This window comes from Phocoena phocoena, chromosome 6, assembly GCF_963924675.1.
Source record: "Phocoena phocoena chromosome 6, mPhoPho1.1, whole genome shotgun sequence".
NCBI classification, from domain to species: Eukaryota; Metazoa; Chordata; class Mammalia; order Artiodactyla; family Phocoenidae; genus Phocoena; species Phocoena phocoena.
In genome coordinates, this window is record NC_089224.1 from 34,614,894 (window position 1) to 34,636,855 (window position 21,962).

Genomic DNA, 21,962 nt, shown 5'->3' on the forward strand with positions numbered 1-21,962 from the left:
ATCTCCGAGCCTCAGTTCCGCCGCGGAGAACTAAAGCCAGTGGTCCCTCCCTCAGATTTACTCACCTTCCGAAGTGGAAGCAGGCAGGAGGCGGGCCTTGAACGGAGACCTGGGGTACGTCGACCAATCCGGAGAGCTCCATTGCTCTTTGGGCGACCAACAGCTCCGGGCGTTAGGATTCTGGACCCGCCTCAAAGGTGAGGTTCTCTCGCTTAGAACATCGCGAGATCTTCACTTAAGTGGAGTAATTGGTTGAAAGACCGAAAGACTGAAATTGAGAGATACGCCCACCGTTTTATTAGTTCCCTGATTGGTCTTCTAGAAGAGAAGGCGGCTCACGTCCACGAGTTCCCTGGATGCCCATTGGTGAACGGTGCTGGACTGCCAGCGAGCTGGCGTCGGCGCGGGCGTTCGAACCGGCGCTTGGCGGCGTTACCATGGGGGTGCGGCCTGGCGGCAGGCTCAAGCTAGTGAGCTGACAGCACGCCTCGGTCGCCCGCCTTGGGGCTCTTTGCTGTCAGCTTTTTCTCCTGTCTTCAGACACGGTTGATCGAGGAGGAATTTGGAAGCCTCCGAGGTGAGAAATGGCGGGGGAGAACCGGGGCGGGGTGGGCTGCTCGGGAGCCTTGCTGCCTGCCCCGCGGGAGAGGGTGCGCAGGGCGCCCGCCAAGCGCGTGAGGAGGCGGGCAGTTGGGAGGGAACCGGGAGTTGACCTCTCCCGATGGTCCAAACGTTCACCCACTCGCCTACCCTCTCCCTCACTTCTCCCGTGTAACCTTTTCTGAGTCTCGAAGTCCTCTTTACCCCTTTGAACCTATAGCCCTGACTGGAACCTCTCTTAGAGAGCTTCTGTTCCTCCTTGGGTACTTCCGTGAACCCCATTCTCTTCCCTTCTACCATATAATTCTGAGGTCTTTGAGGCAAGGCAAGCATCTTTCACAATGTTTTACACATAGTAGGTTTTTCAGGAAATATTTGTTGAGTTGAATTTAATTCACCACAAATAAATTGGATTCCCCTCTATGCCCTGCCCCTTTTTCCCTCCCATACAGAGATTATTTTTTATCTTTATGGGGGAAGGGGGAGGGCATCCTGATCTCATATGCAAAAGGACCTGAAAGTTTACGGTTGGGCTTTCCACTCTTCGTGAAAGGGAAAACTTTTGGATTGCTTACTACAACTCTTCCCGCATTGTGGCTTTTAGTCTGGGTCTCCCAGTGTTTTTATTAGACTCCCGGTTGGTCTTTGCTTAAAACAAACCATTCTGTTGTTGCTGTATGCCAAAAGACTTGATCTCAGTTTCTTAATGACCCACAGCTGTTGTCACATTTTAAGTGTTTTCTCTCTTGTATTTCTGTTCTGCTTGTAGTCTCTGTACTTCGGCACATATAACAGCTGCTCCGGTAGCCTATCCATTTATCAGGTGTCCGTGATAGAACTGCATTACCAAGACTGTTGTTTCGTTGTTAACTCCTAAAGCTATATATTCCCAATATGCTTTGTTGATTCTTATATCAAAATCATAGCTCAATGATGACTTTAATGAAAGGATTGAAAAAAGTCAGGTATAGCAGCTCGGTTCTTATTACCTTCTTATAAAAGTTTGAACATAACCTTATAGCTAAACTTTAGACCTGTGGCATGTAATGGAACCCGGACTGGGGATTCAGGGTTTGGTCTTGGCTCTGTCTCTCTCACTGTGGCTGGCTTTGCAGGTCATTTAGCCCTTTTAGATTTCACGTTTTCCATGTGGAAAATCAAATGTTTGAATTAGATTAGAAGTCATGTGGCTCTATTATCAATTTAGTCAAGCGGTTGATGCCAGGTAGACATCATGCACTCAGCCTTCCAAAGACCATATAGCTGGAAGTAATAGCTACCATTATTGAGCATCTACCCTGTGCAAAGCACTATATCATATCAAGGGCTTTACATAAATATTACATTTTTCTTAGCATAATACATTAATCTACTGCCCACATAACATTTCATTAAAAACTGTTGGTTTATATTGTTAATGAAAATCTTTAGCTATTCATAGTATGTCCTTGGGGGCAAACTAGGGCTTGATTCTCTCATCTTCCAGTTTAGGAGGAACAGCAGTTTCTTCCTCTGGGCTGCAGTTTTGTTTGTAAAGTGAGGGGTTGATTGAACCACTCTTCTCAGATCCCTTCAGTTTAATTGATGAATTAATTCAGTTTCCTGCGCTGGCTCAGCAAACCTATTCATAATTTGTTCAGAGTAGGTCCTCAACAGATTTTGTTAAATGAGTAATAGAGTTCTACTTCTTGTACTTCGAGTGTTGTGGTCATTGTATACTTTCCGAGATATCGTCTCAAGGATTTTGATGTTCATATCCTATTAAACAAGAACACTTTTCCATAGGCATAAACTAATAGGTACCATTCGTACTGGAAAAATTCAGTTTTCCACAAGTTTTTCTTTTTCCTGTGTAGGGAAAAACCAAATATGTGGGGTCCCCACAATTCTCTGTGACACCAGCTGGGTGTCCTACGGTTTAACTCAATCTAACAGTTTACCTGGAGATAGTGTCAGGTCCCAGAGGTTAAGGGCTTAGTCCCACAAGACTGCTCCCATACCACTTCAGATGCCAATCACAAGTAGTTAGGTCCCCAGATACCCACAACTTCTCTTAGATTTGGCTACAAATTGGAGGTTCCCACGTCCCCCTCCTCAGGTTTGATTAATTTGCTACAGCAGCTCCCAGAACTCAGAGAAACACGTTTATCACCATCAGAAGTTATCTTGCTTATTTGATTATTGATTATCTCCTTCCATTAGAATAATAGCACCTTGAGGGCAGTGACCTTATCTGTTTTGTTCCTCAATGTCTAGAAAGGGCCCAGCTCATTAAAAGTCCCTCAAGCTATTTCTTGAATGACTGGATGAAAGGTTTTTGTTGTAACTGTGACCATAGCTTTGCCCATAGCAATTCGTTTGAGTGATAGAAACTTCCTTCATTTTTTTGCTCAGGGGCAGTGAGTCAGGGCACCACCAACTCTGCTTTAGTTTTCTTGAGTAATCAAACTACCCTGATACAAAAGTTTCTATCACCTATGACTGCAAATGGTATCAAATGCTTTTGTATAGTTCTAAAAATAGTGTAGGGATATTTATTCGTTAAATAATTATGGAATGTTTATTATTCCCAGACATTGTTTTAGATTCCAGGGATAAAAAGATCAATAAGACACATTCCTTGACCACAAGTTCATATTCTAATGGAGGAAATAGACATACTCATAGATAATTATTACAGAATGTAACTGCAATGATAGAGATATGCAAAAGGTATGATATGAACATAGAAGGGAAATCCAGCTACATCTCGGGAGACCAGAAAAGAACTCATTTTTGTTTTAATCAATGGGTAAGAGGTAGACAGGTAAAGTGAGGTTTGATGAGAGTTGGAGGAGACCATTTAAGAGCACAATGTGAATAAATGCACAGAGATAATAAGCTGACTAAACTGAAGAGTAGGTGGGAGAGAGAGGAATGGGCTAGACTGTAGAAGGCTTTGTAGGACATGCTAAGGAGCTTGGATTTTGTCCTTTAGATAGGTGACAGGATGCCACTGAAAGGTTTTAAATAAGGGAGCAGCATGGTCATAACTGTGCTTTCAAAACAATGACCTGGTTCTGTAGTGCGGAGGATGGTTTGGAGGGGGCAAAACTGGAGGCAGGGAGAACGGTTAAGAGACATGTAATGATCTAGGTGAACTACCATCTGAGGCGGAACCACCAGGGCTGTGGTAGTAGGAATGAGGATAGCAAAGAGGAAATCTGACAGATATTTAGGATTAAATTGACTGGACCTGTTGATCAGATTTGGGATTAAAGGAGAAGAAGGAGTCTAAGGATGCTTCCCAGTTTAGCTCTGAGTGACTGGATAGATGGTATTTTGTCACTTACCCTACCTCAGCCCTCACTTCCCCAAGGAACAAAGAGATGGAGGAACAGATTTTGTGGGGAGTTAATGAGTTTTGTCATTGACAAGTAGTTCAGATGCTCAATCATGGGGACATTTTGATAGTGATACCTGCATGTTTTTGCTGCAAGACAACTGTAAGATTGTTAGTTTTATTGTGAAGTGAACTAAAGTTACACTGGAATTCTGAAAGTACTCAGTTAATAACATTGCACAATATCCAGGCCAAAAAGACTAGTTGAGATTTCACAAGCAATGAGGAGCAGTACTGTGTCTCTTATAGCCTTTTTTTTTTTTTTTTTTTTTTTTTTTTTGCGGTACGCGGGCCTCTCACTGTTGTGGCCTCTCCTGTTGTGGAGTACAGGCTCCGGAGGCGCAGGCTCAGCGGCCATGGCTTATGGGCCCAGCCGCTCCGCGGCATGTGGGATCTTCCCAGTCCGGGGCACGAACCCGTGTCCCTGCATCGGCAGGCGGACTCTCAACCACTGCGCCACCAGGGAAGCCCTCTTATAATCTTTTAAGTTACCTGCTTATGCTGAGATTTGATTGGTTAAAACTAGTTGTATAGAATTATGTAGCCAACAAATAGATATCTAATCACTTTCAAAAACAAATTCATGTAGTTGTTTTTAATAAATTATGCCTTTGTTTCTTCATTTGTATAAAGTGAGGTGATGACAACGTCCATCTCTCACAAAAAGTCTTGGAAGATTAATCAGGTAGCATAATTAATTATGTATTAATAATTTAGATCCCAGTGAATGGAATTGTTGTTTTAATCGTTCTTTGCTTTCTCAGCATCACTCCTTTAGAAATAATTTCTGGTGCCGTTGTGGCAACGGTTCCCAAGAGGATGTAACCCTGAGTAAAAGCATCTCTGTCATCTTAATAATTTATAAAAACTGATTGTAATCGTTATTTTTCCAATTAAACATGTGAGATATATTTTGTTGAAAGTATTTTATAACTGCAAAATGGCAAAAAATCTGAAAATGACAACTTCTGCAATTGGATTAGACCAAGATTTAAAAAATAAAACACTGAGTTTAAACCCAATATTGGTTACCACCTGTTCCTGGGAATTCTTTCAAAATTAAACCTCTATATTTAGAGAGGTAATACTTGAACTGTTTTAAGATAACTGGGTTCAACAATTTTGTTATGCTTATTTTTAGGTGATTGCTCCCGTGTTTTGCACCAGACTTAGAAATTTTTAAATGTCATAGTGGGGCTCTTGAAAGGAATTGCAGTAATTGCAAAGCATTAGCTACTTAACCATAAACAAAGGTGAAGCTTGTTTTTCAGTTACAAAAAGAAACAATCTTTCAAAAACTACTTTTGGGTATAACATGATTTGTATCCCCAAATTCACATCCAGCCTTAAGAATTACATTAGGTATTATATATTCTCATTCTTTGCAGCTGTTGTTTTAAGCAGCTGTCTAGTATCCCTTGTCTTCTTTTAAGACCAGTGGTCTATAGATAGAATAATCCTTAGAGTTTGAAATAACTTAATTCCCTTGTTGGAGGAAAAGTGTATAATCTCTCATTGATAAGAATGCATTTCTTGTGTTCTTAATTAGGGGTCTTATGCCTAATGTGGGGTACACAAACATCTTAATGCAAATTCATTGAGAATGTTGGGTTTGTATTGTATCTGTTACTAATGGTTGCAGTGGGTTCGGTGACTTTTTAAAAAAGTGATCATTATTAGTGGTTGCCTAGGGCTGGATGGGTTGGGGGTTTAGTATGTAAATGTATTAAAAGCCATTGAATTCACTTTAAATGGGTGAATTCTATGGTATGTGAACTATATCTCAATAAAGTTGTTATATATGTATATTTTGAATAATTAGTTAATTTTGCGGTATGCCGGCCTCTCACTGTTGTGGCCTCTCCCGTTGCGGAGCACAGGCTCCAGACGCGCAGGCTCAGCGGCCATGGCTCACGGGCCTAGCCGCTCCGTGGCATGTGGGATCTTCCCGGACTGGGGCACGAACCCGTGTCCCCTGCATCGGCGGGCAGACTCTCAACCACTGCGCTACCAGGGAAGCCCTATTTATTTATTTTTGGCTGTTTTGGGTCTTGGTTTCTGTGCGAGGGCTTTCTCTAGTTGCGGCAAGGGGGGCCACTTTTCATCGCGGTGTGCAGGCCTCTCACTGTCGCGGCCTCTCTTGTTGCAGAGCACAGGCTCCAGACGCACAGGCTCAGTAGTTGTGGCTCACGGGCCTAGTTGCTCCGCGGCATGTGGGATCTTCCCAGACCAGGGCTCGAACGCGTGTTCCCTGCATTGGCAGGCAGATTCTCAACCACTGTGCCACCAGGGAAGCCCTATTTTTTTAAGTGGTCCTTGTCACAGTTTAGGGGAACTCAGTTGAAGAAATATTTCTTGGCAATCAGAAGCTATTTTAGTCCTTGTATTTCATACTACCTCTGTATTAATGAGAGTGTATAATATGTTCTAATGCCTGCTGACCTTCCCGTGTAGTCCCTTACTTTCAGGAGCAGTATATTCATTTAAAACATGTATAATTGAGGAAGTAGAAAGTGGAAAATAGTAAGGTGTTCGAAAAGGCCACTGAGGTTTAGCGTATCAAAGCTGTGTAACCTTAGGCAAGTCACTTAATCATTCAGAGCCTCAGTTACCACATAAAATGAAGGTGTTGGATCAAATCCTAGTTCTCAAACTCTGATGCCCACAGGGCTAACCAATTAAAGTAAATAAATAAAGTTGGTGGGTATAAAGGAACCGGGAGCAGGGGACCATGGCATATGGATAGTATATGCTCTTCTAAAGAGATCAGCCATAACTCAATTTTGATCCGTTGTTGCTTTATCTTGCAGGCTCAATGTAACTGTATCTTTAATTTTCAAGAAAAGCAGAAACTGGATTTTTTTTTTTTTTTTTTTTTTTTTTTTGCGGTACGCGGGCCTCTCACTGTTGTGGCCTCTCCCATTGCGGAGCGCAGCCTCAGCGGCCATGGCTCACGGGCCCAGGCGCTCCGCGGCATGTGGGATCTTCCAGGACCGGGGCACGAACCCGTGTCCCCTGCATCGGAAGGCGGGCTCTCAACCACTGCGCCACCAGGGAAGCCCTCTGTGAACTTTTTTGTATGTGCCTCCTGAAGCACACATGCAGAAGCTTTTCTGAGGTATATACCTAGGAGTTGAGTTGCTTGGTTGTATACTGTATGAACACTCAACTTGGTAAGATAATGCCAAACTGTTTTTCAGTGTTTCTGATTTAGCCCCATGATCCTTTACTCTGAGAGTTCTCCATAACTCTCTGCCTTCTCTAATTTATTGTATTCTCTCCTTCCACACCTTTTTCCCCTTAGTGAAGATAACCTGCCTCACTGCCCCTTATTTTCTTTCTAGGCAACCATATGTTCTCTGCCATTAAGAACTTTTCCTCTAACATAATAGAATCATATTTAGAAATAAATATTACACTTTTACAGTTACATTATAAATAACTTGTTAAAAATGCCTTTTAAATGCTTTTCCATGCAGAAATATTTATTTTAAAATTTAATGGTCATTTAAAGAACTTTGTAAGTTTTATTTGTCAGGTTTGATGTGAGATTAATTACATTTAAGTTCTGTTTACTGTGTGGTTTTTTTAATTACCTCACAAATGGTCAGGATATTTCTGGCATTTGTGAACTTTTAGTTTCCAGGGTTGCTCAGCATAAATAATTTGAAATTTTATTGTTGAACGGAGAGGATTTTTTTAAACTTGGGAACATGAATTATTTCTGAAATAACTTTGAATATTTTTCTTTTAAAAAGGCTGTGACACACAGATGCTTTCAACTTTTGTTTTTTTCTACTATAAATGTTACCCAAACCACATTTTACTTTCCTCTTCATTGTATTTTTGTAACAAAAATAAACACCTTTAAAGAGGAATTATTTAATTAACCATTATAAAAATAACAAAGATTATTTGATACTATGAAATCCATGTACAAACGAGTTAGACTTTTTTTTCTTTTTTTTAAACAGGCTGGTTTATTTTATTTAAAATAAGTAAGGGGGCTTCCCTGGTGGCGCAGTGGTTGGGAGTCCGCCTGCCGATGCAGGGGACGCGGGTTCGTGCCCCGGTCCAGGAGGGTGCCACGGGGCGGCTGGGCCTGTGGGCCATGGCCGCTGAGCCTGCGCATCCGGAGCCTGTGCTCCACAACGGGAGAGGCCACAACAGTGAGAGGCCCGCGTACCGCAAAAAAAAAAATAATAATAATTAAAATAAAATAAGTAAGGGTAGAGTTCCTAAGATTCTTCATAGAATGAAATTGGCTTTGGTTTATGCATTATTAGACTTATACTGAATTACTTCTTGAAAACTATTGGCATCACACCCACCTAGAACATGTTTGGTATGCCCTTCTAATTTATTCAACTGAAGCTCTTGAAATTTTCATTCTGTGCTAGAAGAGTGTAAAAAATAACTCAGCCTGTGCATTCTTAATAGCTCTTGACCACAGCTCACATTTCCCCAGAAAACTTCAATACATTTTCTCAATTTCTTCCATGGTTAATTTTGTTTTTGATAATTATAGAAGTGAATGTTTTAGGAAAAGCACTTTTTTCTGTTAGTTACTAGTGTAACATCTAGAATTTAATGGTACAGTGTTTCTTTTTGGAGTGATAAAAGTGTTCTAAAATTGGATTGTGGTGATGGTTGCACAACCTTGTGAATATACTAAAAGCTATTGAATTGTACACTTTAAATGGGTGAGTGTTATGGTATGTGAATTATATCTCAGTAAAGTTATTAAAGTTTAATGATGTCCTAGAGGGATTTATTGACCCTTTTTTTCCTTTTCCTCTTTGATAATTGAAGTTTTGGGAATGTCACATAAATTTGAGAAACTAAAAATAGCTTGGATGCTTTAGAACTTGGGCCATTTTCCCCCGTTTTTCTGATTGGCAAGGAATATATAGACCTTAGATTTAAGTTTTCTACTTTTATAGTGATCAAAAACCTTTATTAGAGATATTGAATAATCTTGACAATTATACAAGCAACAGTAGATTATGTTATTTTCTTCAAATTTGTTTCACTACTTGTTTTTCTCAGTTAAATTAGACTGATTTAAGAAATTTTTTCCTTTATTAGCAGATGTCATTTAGGTCAGTGAAAAAAGAGCTACGGTAAATAGTATGATCATTTTAACTTTTTTCCAAAGGCCTAAGAAAGGAAAATCACAAAATTTTCAGTCACTAAATGTTAAATAGATTTAAACTAACAATGACACTATATGATTTTATTTTACGACAAATTGTAGAAAATACAACTCATCTATAGCGACAGAAGGCGAGTCAAAGATTACCTAGGACCAGGGGTGGAGGAGAGGGTTGATTGCCAAGGGGCCTTAGGAACTTTTCTGATGGGACTGTCTTGATTGTATTTTGATTAATGTGGTGGTTACATGGTTATATATTTGTCAAAACTTATGGAACTGTACACTTAAAATGGTTCTAGTTTGTTATACGTAAATTATACCTCAGTAAAGTTGATTAAAAGAAAATCAATTAAAATGACCACACATACACATGACTTAATATTTGTATCAAGTGTTTGCACATTGTATATAGTAACCAGGCACTTTTGTCAACTATTTATGCCAATGAAGGAGAGAAAAGTATTTGTACAATTGTCATTGATGAAACAGTATTACATTAGTAGAAGCCTACACATAGCATTACTATTAATTAATCAGTATATTTTGCAAGTATAGTACATCTACTTCAGTATATCTGATTTCTTACCTTTAGATTCTGTTAGGTATTCAACTTTTCATCAATCGAATAATAGAAAACATCTTTTAATAGTGTTAAAAGTTTTTAATATGTTTTATCTATTTGTTTCTAATAAGTCAACACTTCCTACATGCCAGGCACAGTGATCCAGTGCTGAATAAGAGAGCATAGCTCCATCCTTATGGAGTACTTTACAATTTTAAAATTAGTTTTACATGAATTTTTTTTTTTTTTTTTTTTGCGGTATGCGGGCCTCTCACTGTTGTGGCCTCTCCCGTTGCAGAGCACAGGCTCTGGACGCACAGGCTCAGCGGCTATGGCTCACGGGCCCAGCCGCTCCGTGGCATGTGGGATCTTCCCGGACCGGGACACGAACCCGTGTCCCCTGTATTGGCAGGCGGACTCTCAACCACTGCGCCACCAGGGAAGCCCTAGTTTTACATAAATAATTTTATCACATCCTTTGAGAGAGGGAAATAAAACTCAGAGAAACTAAGTGACTTTGTCCAAGGTTACACAGCTAAATGACTGAGAGTTATCTGATTCCAAATTCAGGTTCAGGCAGTTTAGGTGGGTAGAGTTACATAGTTTAGGTGGATGAATGGAAAATTTGAGGGGACATGTTAAATAGTTGGATCTTATCCACATCCTGGAATTTGAATAAACTTCCTTAATTGTGTATAAAGTTGCATGTATTCCCCTTCCAGTTTATCTTCTCTGCCACCAGGATAAGAAAGTTGAATTTCTGCCAACTGGATTTCTTCCAAGACCCTATTTCTGATTGTTACCCCAACAGCTGAGACCTAGCAGCCTCTGGGTTTGTCACAAAGGAGCACTCTGCATACCAGTGGCATTGAACGTGAGTGGGCCCTACATGTAAAAACCTGCCCATCTGGCCTCCATTGGATTTTGCTGATTTGCAGGGCATTTTCCAGGTGGTGGCAGCTGTGAAAGATTCCATGCTGCAGCACAGATCTGCAGGAGACAGCCACTCTGTTGAGCAGGGTAGATAGAGGGCCTGTTAGGGGGGCTGGCAAGGAGCTGTCTTTGCAGCTACTTTTGAAGGAGGCAGCATGGAATAGTGCAAAGAACATGGGACTAGCCATGAGAAGACCTAAGTTTGAATCTTAGAACTGTCACTTGATAGCTGTGTTACCTTGGGCAGGCAACTCAATTCATTCCAGTCTTTCTCCTCCTAAGTAAAATGAGGGCGTAATATGTGCATTATGGATGAATCTCATAATCATTATGCTAAGTGAAAGAACCCAGATACAAAAAAGAATATATTGTATAATTCCATTTATATAAACTTTTAGAAAAGCAAACTTATATATAATGGCAGAAACATCATACAGATCAGTGGTTGCCTAGGGCCAGGGGCAGAGGGAAGGATGGAATGCAAAGAGGCGTGAGGAATCTTTTGAGGACGATGGAAATATTCTGTATTTTAATTGTGGTGGTGGTTTCACAGGTGTATTCAACTGTCAAAACGCATGGATTTGTACCCTATTGTGCACACACACCCAAAAGGGGATCTTGATGCTATTTCAGGGCTTAATAAGAAAGAATTGAGGGAATTCCCTGGCAGTCCAGTGGTTAGGACTTAGCGCTTCCACTGCAGGGAACATGGGTTCCATCCCTGGTCAGGGAACTAAGATCCTGCATGCTGTGTGGCACGGCCAAAAAAAGAAAGAAAGAAAGAAAAAATTGAAATAGATTTGGATTATTTACCATTTGTACAGGAGGGGAGAGAAGCAGCACAGATTGGTATTTGTGTTGTGTATTTGTAGGCTGCATATTTACCCTTTCTGCTGTAGGTTACCCAGTAAAGTTATAGCTAATATAATAGGAATTCTCCAATACTAAACAAAATCAACAATCATCCATCTTGACCTCTAACTCTTTCTTTACCCCTTTGTCATTTTTATCTGAATTTTTATGAACTATTAATAGGGGACATTTGAAATCAGATTTCTTAAAATATTTGAAATACTTAATTTACTAAAAATTTTTATTTATATTCCATTGTCCGGTCATTCTGCTTCTTAGTGGTTATTATATCCTATCACCTTTATGTTGAGGAACTCTATTGACATCCTTATAGTCACAGTGCGACAAAGATGTCAATTGTAAATGCTTAACTCCAGTATGTAGGGAGGGCTGCAAGAGATAAAATGGAAATGACTTGCCCTCCCCAGCCCCCCAAATTCTCATCCTGTATTCTATTAGTGATTGTAAATGCCTCAATGTCCTTCTTAATAAAGCCTCCCAGAAGCCACAACTAATTGTTTGGGGTTGACACTGAAGTCAGAACTTGATCTAGAAATACTATTCAGTAACTCAAATATGAAGTGAGTAGTGACTTTCCTGGATTAGCTACTTGTAGCTGTATAGCGTTATTCCTGATCTCCAAAGGGAAGAGAAGGGCCGGTGTGGTTGTGCTTATTCTATCCCCTCTTTCCCTAATGCCCAGGCCCTCTCTGCTTAAGACTTGCCAGGAATATGTAACCTTTAGCTGGATGTGGGACAAAGGGCAGCTACTTCTAAAACAGAGATATGTGTTTCTTGGAAGAAAGCTGATTTTAGGTTTTGGCCAGGAAATATACAAGATGAATCTCTCAAAGACTAAGGCAATTGATAGAAACACATGAAATATATAAAACCCATGAATTAATAATGAATTTGAACCTGCCTCGCCCCCTCAAAAAAAAGCAAAAGCAAAACCCCAAAAGAACTCATTGGACACCATCCAAAATAACTAGGGCACTACTACAACTTAACTCTGAAAATTAGAAATTAAAAGAAAGAATACTTTTATGCCCGCCTTCATGTGCAAACTCTACTTTGGATAATCAAAGAGCCCTAGTTGTTGACAGAAAGTTTTTCTTTGTAGGAAAATTCCACAAAGAATGATAGATTCAGAAAATCACCATTTTGCAACCCCAGTGAAATAATTGAGGCAGGTAGTGATCAACAGAGGATGAAACCATTGGATTGATTGGTTGATGAGAGAACTTTACAATGAAGGAAATCAGTCTGCAATTTGCAGACATTTGTATGTATTCTGATGTGATGTATTATGAAGCACATGATAACACCTATGAAGTATTTTTGCCCCAAATGTGGAACTTGATTCTAATATAGGGTTGCCAGATTAAGCCAACACAAAACAGGACACTTAACCACTGTGCCACCAGGGAAGCCCCAACAGGGTTTTTAAAATAGAATTCTGGTATAACCAGACTAAATAAAATAGTTTATGTAAAGTACTTAAGCATAGCGCTTGGCATAAAATAAAACTTAGTAAATTTTAGTTTCATCAGATCATTAAGGTAGTATGACCATCAGCTGAAATAATGGGATTGGCCTTGTTATATAAAATGTTTTTTTTTTTTTAACAGGGTATTTATTTTTATTTATTTATTTTTGGCTGTGTTGGGTCTTTGTTGCTGTGCGCAGGCTTTCTCTAGTTGTGGCGAGCTTGTGGTGTGAGGGCTTCTCATTGCGGTGGCTTCTCCTGTTGTGGAGCACGGGCTCTAGGCATGCTGGCTTCAGTAGTTGCGGCACGTGGGCTCCAGGACACATGGGCTTTGTTGCTTCACAGCATGTGGGATCTTCCCGGACCAGGGATCGAACCCATGTCCCCTGCATTGGCAGGCGGATTCTTAACTACTGCACCACAAGGGAAATCCCTATATAAAATGCTTCTTTGACCTATATGAAGTATTCAGGGTGATATTGGTAAAGACATTGTATATATTAGGCTCTTCTTGGTTGTAAGGACTCTGAGATTGTGTCCATTACCTTGGATGATGGGTCTTGTAGAGAGTTAGGAAATAGAAAAAATGGCTCCATAGCCACATAAGCGGGCTTAATGGAGTATTCTTTATATTTTTTGATGTGGACCATTTTTAAAGTCTTTATTGAATTTGTTACAATATTGCTTCTGTTTTATGTTTTGGTTTTTTGGCCATGAGGCATGTGGGATCTTAGCTCCCCAAGCAGGGATCAAACCCACACCCCCTGCATTGGAAGGTGAAGTCTTAACCACTGGACCGCCACGGAAGTCCCTTAATGGAGTCTTTTAATCATTTAGTTGCCTTAGGTAAAAAGTAGAAATGGTAGAACCTTTTGTCCTGTGTCCTATCTAAGCAGATTCTGTTCATTTGACAAATATTTGTTGCTAGCACAGTGCTAGGCTGGGTGGGATCGTATTCCTTTTCTCTTTAAGAATTCTCACTATAAAAAAAAAAAAAGCTCACTATAGTATAAGGCAGAGCCACCTTATCGTCTCTGGAACAAGGCTGGCAATAAATTAAAAAATAAAAAATATAAGTCTGTAATACATACCCTGTAAGTTTTACAATTAAAACACTATAGCTGGAAGAGAGAAATCACATCTCCCTGGGGTAATTCATCTATTCAGCAAACATTATAATAGTGTGGATTGTTTTTAATGGCTATAACAAACAGGTATGAAAATGCTTAAATTAAATAGAAAAGTAGATTTCAGTATAGTTATGAGTACAGTGTTTAATACAGTGTAAAAATAGTGCACTTAAAAAAAAGGCTGGGAGGTGGGGGGGAGGTGGACGAAATAAGTGAAAGGGACTGAGAGATAGAGACCTGGTTATATAATAAAGTAGTCATGGGGATATAGTATACAGCGTAAGGAATATGGTCAATAATATTGTAAGAACTTTGAGGATAGATGGTTACTGGACTTATCATGGTAATCGTTTCATAACTTATACAAATGTCAAATCATTATGTCATACACTTGAAACTAATATAATATTGTACATCAACCATATATTTTTTAAAAAGGCTAGAGGGAAAAACACCAAAATAGTAACAAGTAGTTGTATCAGATCAATTTGGGGAGATTGGGAAGAATGGAAGTAGATAAAATTAAAAATATATTTTTTAAAATCAGTAATATAGTTACATAGTTTCACAATTTACAAAACAGCTCTTCTAGGTCTTGCTCTGGGTGATGGAGACAGCAGTGAAATAGAAATAACAATAGGAAAGGTAATAATAACTACCACATTTATTGGCATAAGTAGTCTCCTTCCTATGCTTACCTTCCACCAACTAGTCCCCCCACACCAGTATTATTACTTTCTTGTGCATCCTGTCAAAGATATTTTATGCCTGATAAGCGAATGTATAGATCTATTATAGATCAATTATCTCTTTCTCTTTAACAAATGATACCTTTACTATACAAACTGTTCTGTACCTTGTTTTAGTCGCTTAATATATTGTAGAGATTTCTTTCTCTTCAGTAATATTTTGAGAGTTTATTCTTTATAGTTGCTACATAGTATTATGTTTAATGGAGTACCATAATTTATTTAACCAGTCTCTATTCCATTTCTTTGCTATTATATAAAGTGCAGCAATGAATAATTTTGTACCTATATCATTTTATACTTGTACGTAGTATCTATAGGATATGTTCCTAGAAGTGGAATTGCTAGGTCAGTGTATTTGCATTTGTAATTTTGATAGATATATCAATGCAGTACAATCATAATCACCTGGGGAAACCTTTTCAGTGTTCTTACGTCTGTTCCCCCTCAAGATCTGGGAGGGTTTTTTTGTTTTGTTTTCTTATGGATCTGGGATGGGCTCAGGTATCTATATTTTTTAAAGTTCCTGGAGTGATTCCAATGATTATCCCAGAAGAAGAGAGGGGCTGGACCTTTGTGAAATGAAATGTGGTACAAAGAAGCATATCTAATTAAAAAAAAATTTTTATTGGAGTATAGTTGATTTACAATGGTTGTGTTAGTTTCTACTGTACAGCAAAGTGAATCAGTTATACTTACACATATATCTACTCTTTTTTAGATTCTTTTCCCATATAGGTCATTACAGAGTACTGAGTAGAGTTCCCTGTGCTATACAGTAGGTCCTTATTAGTTATCTATTTTATATATAGGAAGCATATCCAATTTTAAAACAAAAGAACATAGGCTAACTATAGGGCTCAGAAAGGTACTATGCTGCCAGTTTATTTAGAAGCATGCTGTTGGCTGCTATAATCTGCATGTCCAGATTACTGCTAACTCCGGTATCTTCCCCTCCTGTGATATTATGGGATATCCAAGCATCACAATATAAATATGTTGGTCTTGAAGGTACTGATTAAGGGATGCAATAGAAGCCTTGATTATCAGAGTTGGATTGGGAAATGTTGGGTATGTCACTGAGGGAATAAGTATGTGAAATACAGGATCTTGTACAGCCTGTGGAAATTGAGAAGTCTGCATAGCACTTAACCTCTTCCCCTAGGTTAGGCTGAGCCAAGTAGGGAATATAACTTTTTAGAAATAACTTAAAACACCAAAACATTGAAGGCTTATTCTTTTCTAGGTTCTGGGTGAGTAGCAGTAATACAGTAATAGTAATACAGAGGGCTTCCCTGGTGGCACAGTGGTTGAGAGTCCGCCTGCCGATGCAGGGGACACGGGTTCGTGCCCGGGTCCGGGAAGATCCCACATGCCTCAGAGCGGCTGGACCCGTGAGCCATGGCCGCTGAGCCTGCGCGTCCAGAGCCTGTGCTCCACGACGGGAGAGGCCACAACAGTGAGAGGCCCACGTACCGCAAAAACAAAAAAAAAAAAAAAAAAAAAAATAGTAATACAGAAATAACAATCTCAGTAGTGATAGCTACCAACACTTATTGGGTACTACGTACATACTGGGCATTATTGCTGATTAATACTTGGATTATTACAAGTATTTTCTCATTGAATCCTAACCCTAGAAACTGTGGGGACTATTGTATTTCCATTTTACAGTTGAGAAGAATGAGTTTCAGAGATGTTAAATAAGTAACTTGCTGAAGGTCACACATTTATTTTATAGGATTGTTTAGAGGTTAACAAAGTGCTTAGAACAATGTTTAGTACATAATAAATGCTCAGTACATACCAGCTGCTATTATTGTTATTACTGAAGCACAGAGTAAATACCAGTTATCCCTTGCTAGGGCATGCCTCACAGAAGAAAAATGTAAATAGGGTTTTTCCAAGGAAAAACAGGTATTCCAGGTAGAAGACACTGTAGTAAAGGGATTGATTGGTGGCCTGGTTTAACTACTGCGTAGGGTGCTTGGTGGTAAAATGGTAGAAGAGGCTGAGATAAGAAAGAAGGCTTCATGGAGGTGAAGGGAAGCTATTGAGCTCTCTTGAAAGAATGGACATGGCTCATTTTAGTAGGCAGAGGGAGTTGGGAACATTTCAGGCAAAGATACAGCATTTAAAAAGGCATAGAAGCTGTCAGTGTTGCAGTTACCTACTGCTGTGTAGTAAACTACCCCAAAACTTAGTGGCTTGAAACAATTACTGTTTTATTTGCTCACATTTCTGGTCTCACCTGGGACCATCATATGGCTGCTGTCATCTGGTGGCGCCACTGGGGTAAATAGTCTCAGATGGCTTCTCTAATATGTCTGGCTTTGAATATGGCTGTTGGCTGGGTTTCTTCACATGACAGCAGAAAAGTCCCTAGAGAACAGTAGAAGCTGCAAGGGCTCTCGAGGACTAGGCATGGAAGTCACATAGTGTCATTTCCACCACATTGTATTGGCCAAAACATGTGACAAAGCCAGCCTAGAGGCTTCCCTGGTGGAGCAGTGGTTGAGAATCTGCCTGCCAATGCAGGGGACACGGATTCGAGCCCGGTCTGGGAAGATCCTACATGCCACGGAGCAACTGGGTCCGTGAGCCACAATTACTGAGCCTGCGCGTCTGGAGCCTGTGCTCCGCAACAAGAGAGGCCGCGACAGTGAGAGGCCTGCGCACCGTGATGAAGAGTGGCCGCTGCTTGCCACAACTAGAGAAAGCCCTCCCACAGAAACGAAGACCCAGCACAGCCATAAATTAATTAATTAATTAATTTTAAAAAATAGCCAGCCTAGATGCAACAGGAGAAATAAATTCCATCTCTTGATGGAAGGACCTGCAAAGAATTTGTGACTTTCTTTTTTTTAATCTACCACAAATGGAAAAGGGCAGGATGAGTTTAGAATGTGTTACTTATTAGCCCCTTTGGCCTTTTCTTTAGCCTAAGTAGCATTTCCTCCAACATTTATTACACAGGGTCCTTTTTTTAAAAAAAAAAAATTACTTATTTGGTTGCATGGGGTCTTAGTTGTGGCAGGCGGGCTCCTTAGTTGTGGCTTGTGGGCTCCTTAGTTGCAACACATGGACTCCTTAGTTGTGGCATGCGAACTCTTCGTTGCGGCAGGCATGTGGGATCTAGTTCCTTGACCAGGGATCGAACCCGGGCCCCTTTCATTGGCAGTGCAGAGTCTTACCCACTGTGCCACCAGGGAAGTCCCAACACAAGGTCCTTTAATCATCACTTTTACCTGGCCCTGACCTCTTTCTCTGTTTTTCCTAGAGTGAAGATAAAGTATAAATTAAAATGAAAAACAGAAAAGCTTTACCAAGAACTAACTAATAGAATTTTGAAAACTCTGAATTATTATTTTTTTAATAAATAAATTTATTTATTTATTTATTTTTGACTGCATTGGGTCTTCATTGCTGCGCATGGGCTTTCTTTAGTTGTGGCTAGCAGAGCCTACTCTTCGTTGCAGCGCACGGGCTTCTCATTGCGGTGCCTTCTCTTGTTGCAGAGCACGGGCTCTAGGCGCGCAGGCTTCTGTAGTTGTGGCTGGTGGACTCTAGAGCACAGGCTCAGTAGTTGTGGCACATGGGCTTAGTTGCTCCGCGGCCTGTGGGATCTTCCTGGACCAGGGCTCAAACCCGTTTCCCCTGCATTGGCAGGCAGATTCTCAACCACTGCGCCACCAGGGAAGGCCCCCAAAACTCTGAATTATTTTTAAAAAATTTTAAAGAGAAAATGTAGTTTACTTACTTTTGAATATTCTCTTAAACTTGATTAACAGTGATTAACTGTTAACAGTGATTAACAGGGATTAACTCATCAGGGAGTAGTCCAGGATTACGTGTCATTACCACATCATTTGTTAGTATTTAACTAAATAGCTTGGTGTTAAATTTTTTTAAGGATTTTACTGTATAACCATTTAAAATCTTGACCATAGTATTAATTGCCTAGGTAAATTCTTTTTTTTAATTAATAAATTAATTAATTTGGTTACACTGGGTCTTAGTTGTGGCAGGCGGGCTCCTTAGTTGTGGCATGCGAAACTTTTAGTTGTGGCATGCGTGTGGGATCTAGTTCCCTGACCAGGGATCAAACCCAGGTCCCCTGCATTGGGAGCACAGTCTTAACCACTGTGCCACCAGGGAAGTCCCCCTAGGTGAATTCTTTTATTTATGTTCTGTATAGATGGACATCTACAACCAGCTACCTTTTAGAATAATCTGAAATCCTGAATTAGTAGGTTCTAAATTAATCATGTTTTTACCTCTTTATTCAACTAACTTCTGCCAATACTCAGCGAACACAAATGTGATTTCCTCTGAGTTATATTCATTTATGATCCTCTGTGGTCCACTATTTAATTCTGCTTTCCATTCTGAAAGAGCTCTTAACCTTTGTTCATTAATCATGGGAAACAGTTGTGCAACATGCCTTGACATTAAGTTGAACATCTAAAATTAGTCCTGTAACAATCAGCAGTTGGGAACAAGGTTTTAGTAGTTTGTGGTATATGTTAAGTAGACATTGCAAGGTTGGAAGGAACTCCCTAGAAATAAGTAAGTGACTTGTGTTATGTGTGTGTGCATGTACCTGTGTGTATACACAATTGAAAGTCTCTTTTTATTAAGCAGATGGACAAATTACATCTGTTACTACAAATGCATTATAAGCATCTTTATGCACTATGCTGTTTAATCATTTTAGAAGAAAAATATATTTATTGAAAACCTGGTATGCTAGAATGGATTTTTCTGGATGTTTCTTTTGTGGTTTTCATTTTTTAAAGGAATAATTGTATTACATATACTATATTTCAAGTGAATGAATTTTTTTTTTCTCTTCAGAGTTTATAGAAACCCATTCACAAAAATGACATCCTGGTTATATGAATGTCTTTGTGAAGCTGAACTAGCACAGTATTATCCTCATTTTACTGCCCTTGGCCTTCAGAAAATAGATGAATTAGCCAATGTTACAATGAAGGACTATTGCAGATTGGGAGTCCATGACATGAACGACCGCAAACGTCTCTTCCAACTTATCAAAATCATTAAGATTATGCAGGAAGAAGATAAAGAAGTCAGTAGCCCAGAGTATCCTCTACAGACAAGCAGTCTGTGCATCAAGCCTCAGAAATCTAGATCTGGCCCTCGAAGGCAACTGCATTTTGAGTCTCCTGCTGACAACAAAGACAGAACTACCAGCAACAATCAGTTTGAACTGTGCAATTTATCACATTTATCTGCAAGTGAACAGAAGTCTAGTTACCTAAAAGTACTAGAGCATTTGCTACCAGATGATTCCCAGTACTGTACAAAAACAAGAACTCTGAATGCCACAGCTGCTGATTCCTACCTACAAGAAGAAACTAACACTTCACTCTTTTCATCAAATCACTTTTCTCCAATACAGGGAGATTGTGATAGTCCCGTTATACAAAGAGTCTCTCATATTTCAGGGTATAACTATGGAATCCCTCATTCCTATATCAGGTAATAACTTATTTTTTTCTTTTTTAATTTTGGAGGGAGGGTAACCTTAGGCAAGGGCAGGCTTCTCCATGACCAGAGGAGACCAACTATTCCATATTTACAGAAAACGATAGTGAACAGCTTCTGCGGTGATAATGGAAGTAACTTGATAGGGCGAAATTAATGAAGAATTTGGACTTTCCAGCTGGGAGATGATATTGTTCATATGCATCAAGCAGCTGTTACTTACCAGGGTCTGCTATTATTCCTATAGCAGACATATTTTTATTATTATAGTGCATGTAACATAATACATCTAATGCATCCATGAAGGTAAAATATCAGTAGTTAACTAGCCTCTGCAGTGAAAAAAAAAATTACACAATCCACAGGATTTTTTTTTAAGGCTATCAAATTCACTTCAGCCAGAAGGCATGAAGCTTAGTTAAAAACAGCTGTTTAATTCGACTAGTTGAATTAAATAGGTCTTTGGAGCAATTGATTTACCTGCACATATTGAAATATGGTCCTGATTTTGAGTGCTTTCTACAATTTCAGCCCTGGAAGGACAGATGATTTTGGTCATTTCAAAGAGTAAGACCCTTTTGATGGAGTTTAGAGTTTGGTTGTCAGAGTGACAGTGCTTTGAGTTAGGATTTGAAATAAGGGCCCTAAGAGGTGAAATATCAAGTAATCCCTAATACCAGCCTTGGTATATGATAGAAAATATATTCTTTTAAAAATAATGTGTATTGTTTGTTTTGTTATTTTAAAAGTTATAGATGGTGAGTTGTGGAGAAATAAAATACATTCTTAAGCCACTTTTTAAAAAAAAAATAAAGGCTATTATTCATACCTTAAAACAAAGTATTTACCTCTGGTCTTATATTGGCTAAGGTTTCAGAGGATTTCATAACCAACTAGTTCTTTTATTCTAAAAAAAATAGAAGACCCAATTTTAAAGGTAAAAATGCCTTTAGTAATTTGAAATACATAAGTGAATTCGATAGTGTTTTTGGAAGAAAAAAAAATTTTTTTTTGGTTTGGTTTAGCAAAGCACAGAGCATATAGTACTGTTTTCTTCTTTCAGTTGTCAAAGGACTAGATTGTTCTATGATCATCAATGCCAGGATTGTTGCTGTCCTATTGGTTAGCTCAGTGGTGAAAGAACAAATAGTTTCTTGAATGTTAGTCTTTTACTGAAAAACACATAAAAATCTAAATTGAAATTATTTATAAATAGAATAAAGATGTGACTTTGCATTATTTATTTAGATAGAATGGATATTTTAGTTTAAATATTGCTGTTTTATTTATTTGGCAAATATAAAGTACCACCTCTGCTTGCCCTGATCCTAGATATAAAGATAATTAGGATATCTGGAGACTCTCAGACTCATAGGGGGCAGGGTAAGTGGGAAGACAGGCAACCATGTAGTGAGATAGGCGCTCTCACAGAGGTTTGTACGTGGCAAACCCAGAACGAAAGCTATTCAATTGAGCTTTCTCACTTTATATCATTATTATCATACTCTTCCCATTCCTTATTATATTAGAGAAATAGAGGTAAGAAAGAACATTTTCCCCAATAATTCTCAATATTGTCTTCTCACCCAAACCCTAAGT

The 21,962-nt window shown here is 39.2% G+C and overlaps 1 protein-coding gene across 1 annotated transcript in view; it reads left to right on the forward strand.

Annotated features, from left to right (window-relative positions):
* The first annotated feature begins 384 nt into the window (after nucleotides 1–384).
* The window catches only part of KIF24 (kinesin family member 24), a 60,548-nt gene continuing 38,970 nt past the window's right edge, over nucleotides 385–21,962 (forward strand). Inside the window, exons 1-2 of the mRNA XM_065879374.1 lie at nucleotides 385–577; nucleotides 19,710–20,357. Of these exons, the coding sequence (XP_065735446.1) occupies nucleotides 19,735–20,357 (623 nt within the window). The 5' untranslated portion in view covers nucleotides 385–577; nucleotides 19,710–19,734. The remainder of the gene's footprint in view (nucleotides 578–19,709; nucleotides 20,358–21,962) is intronic.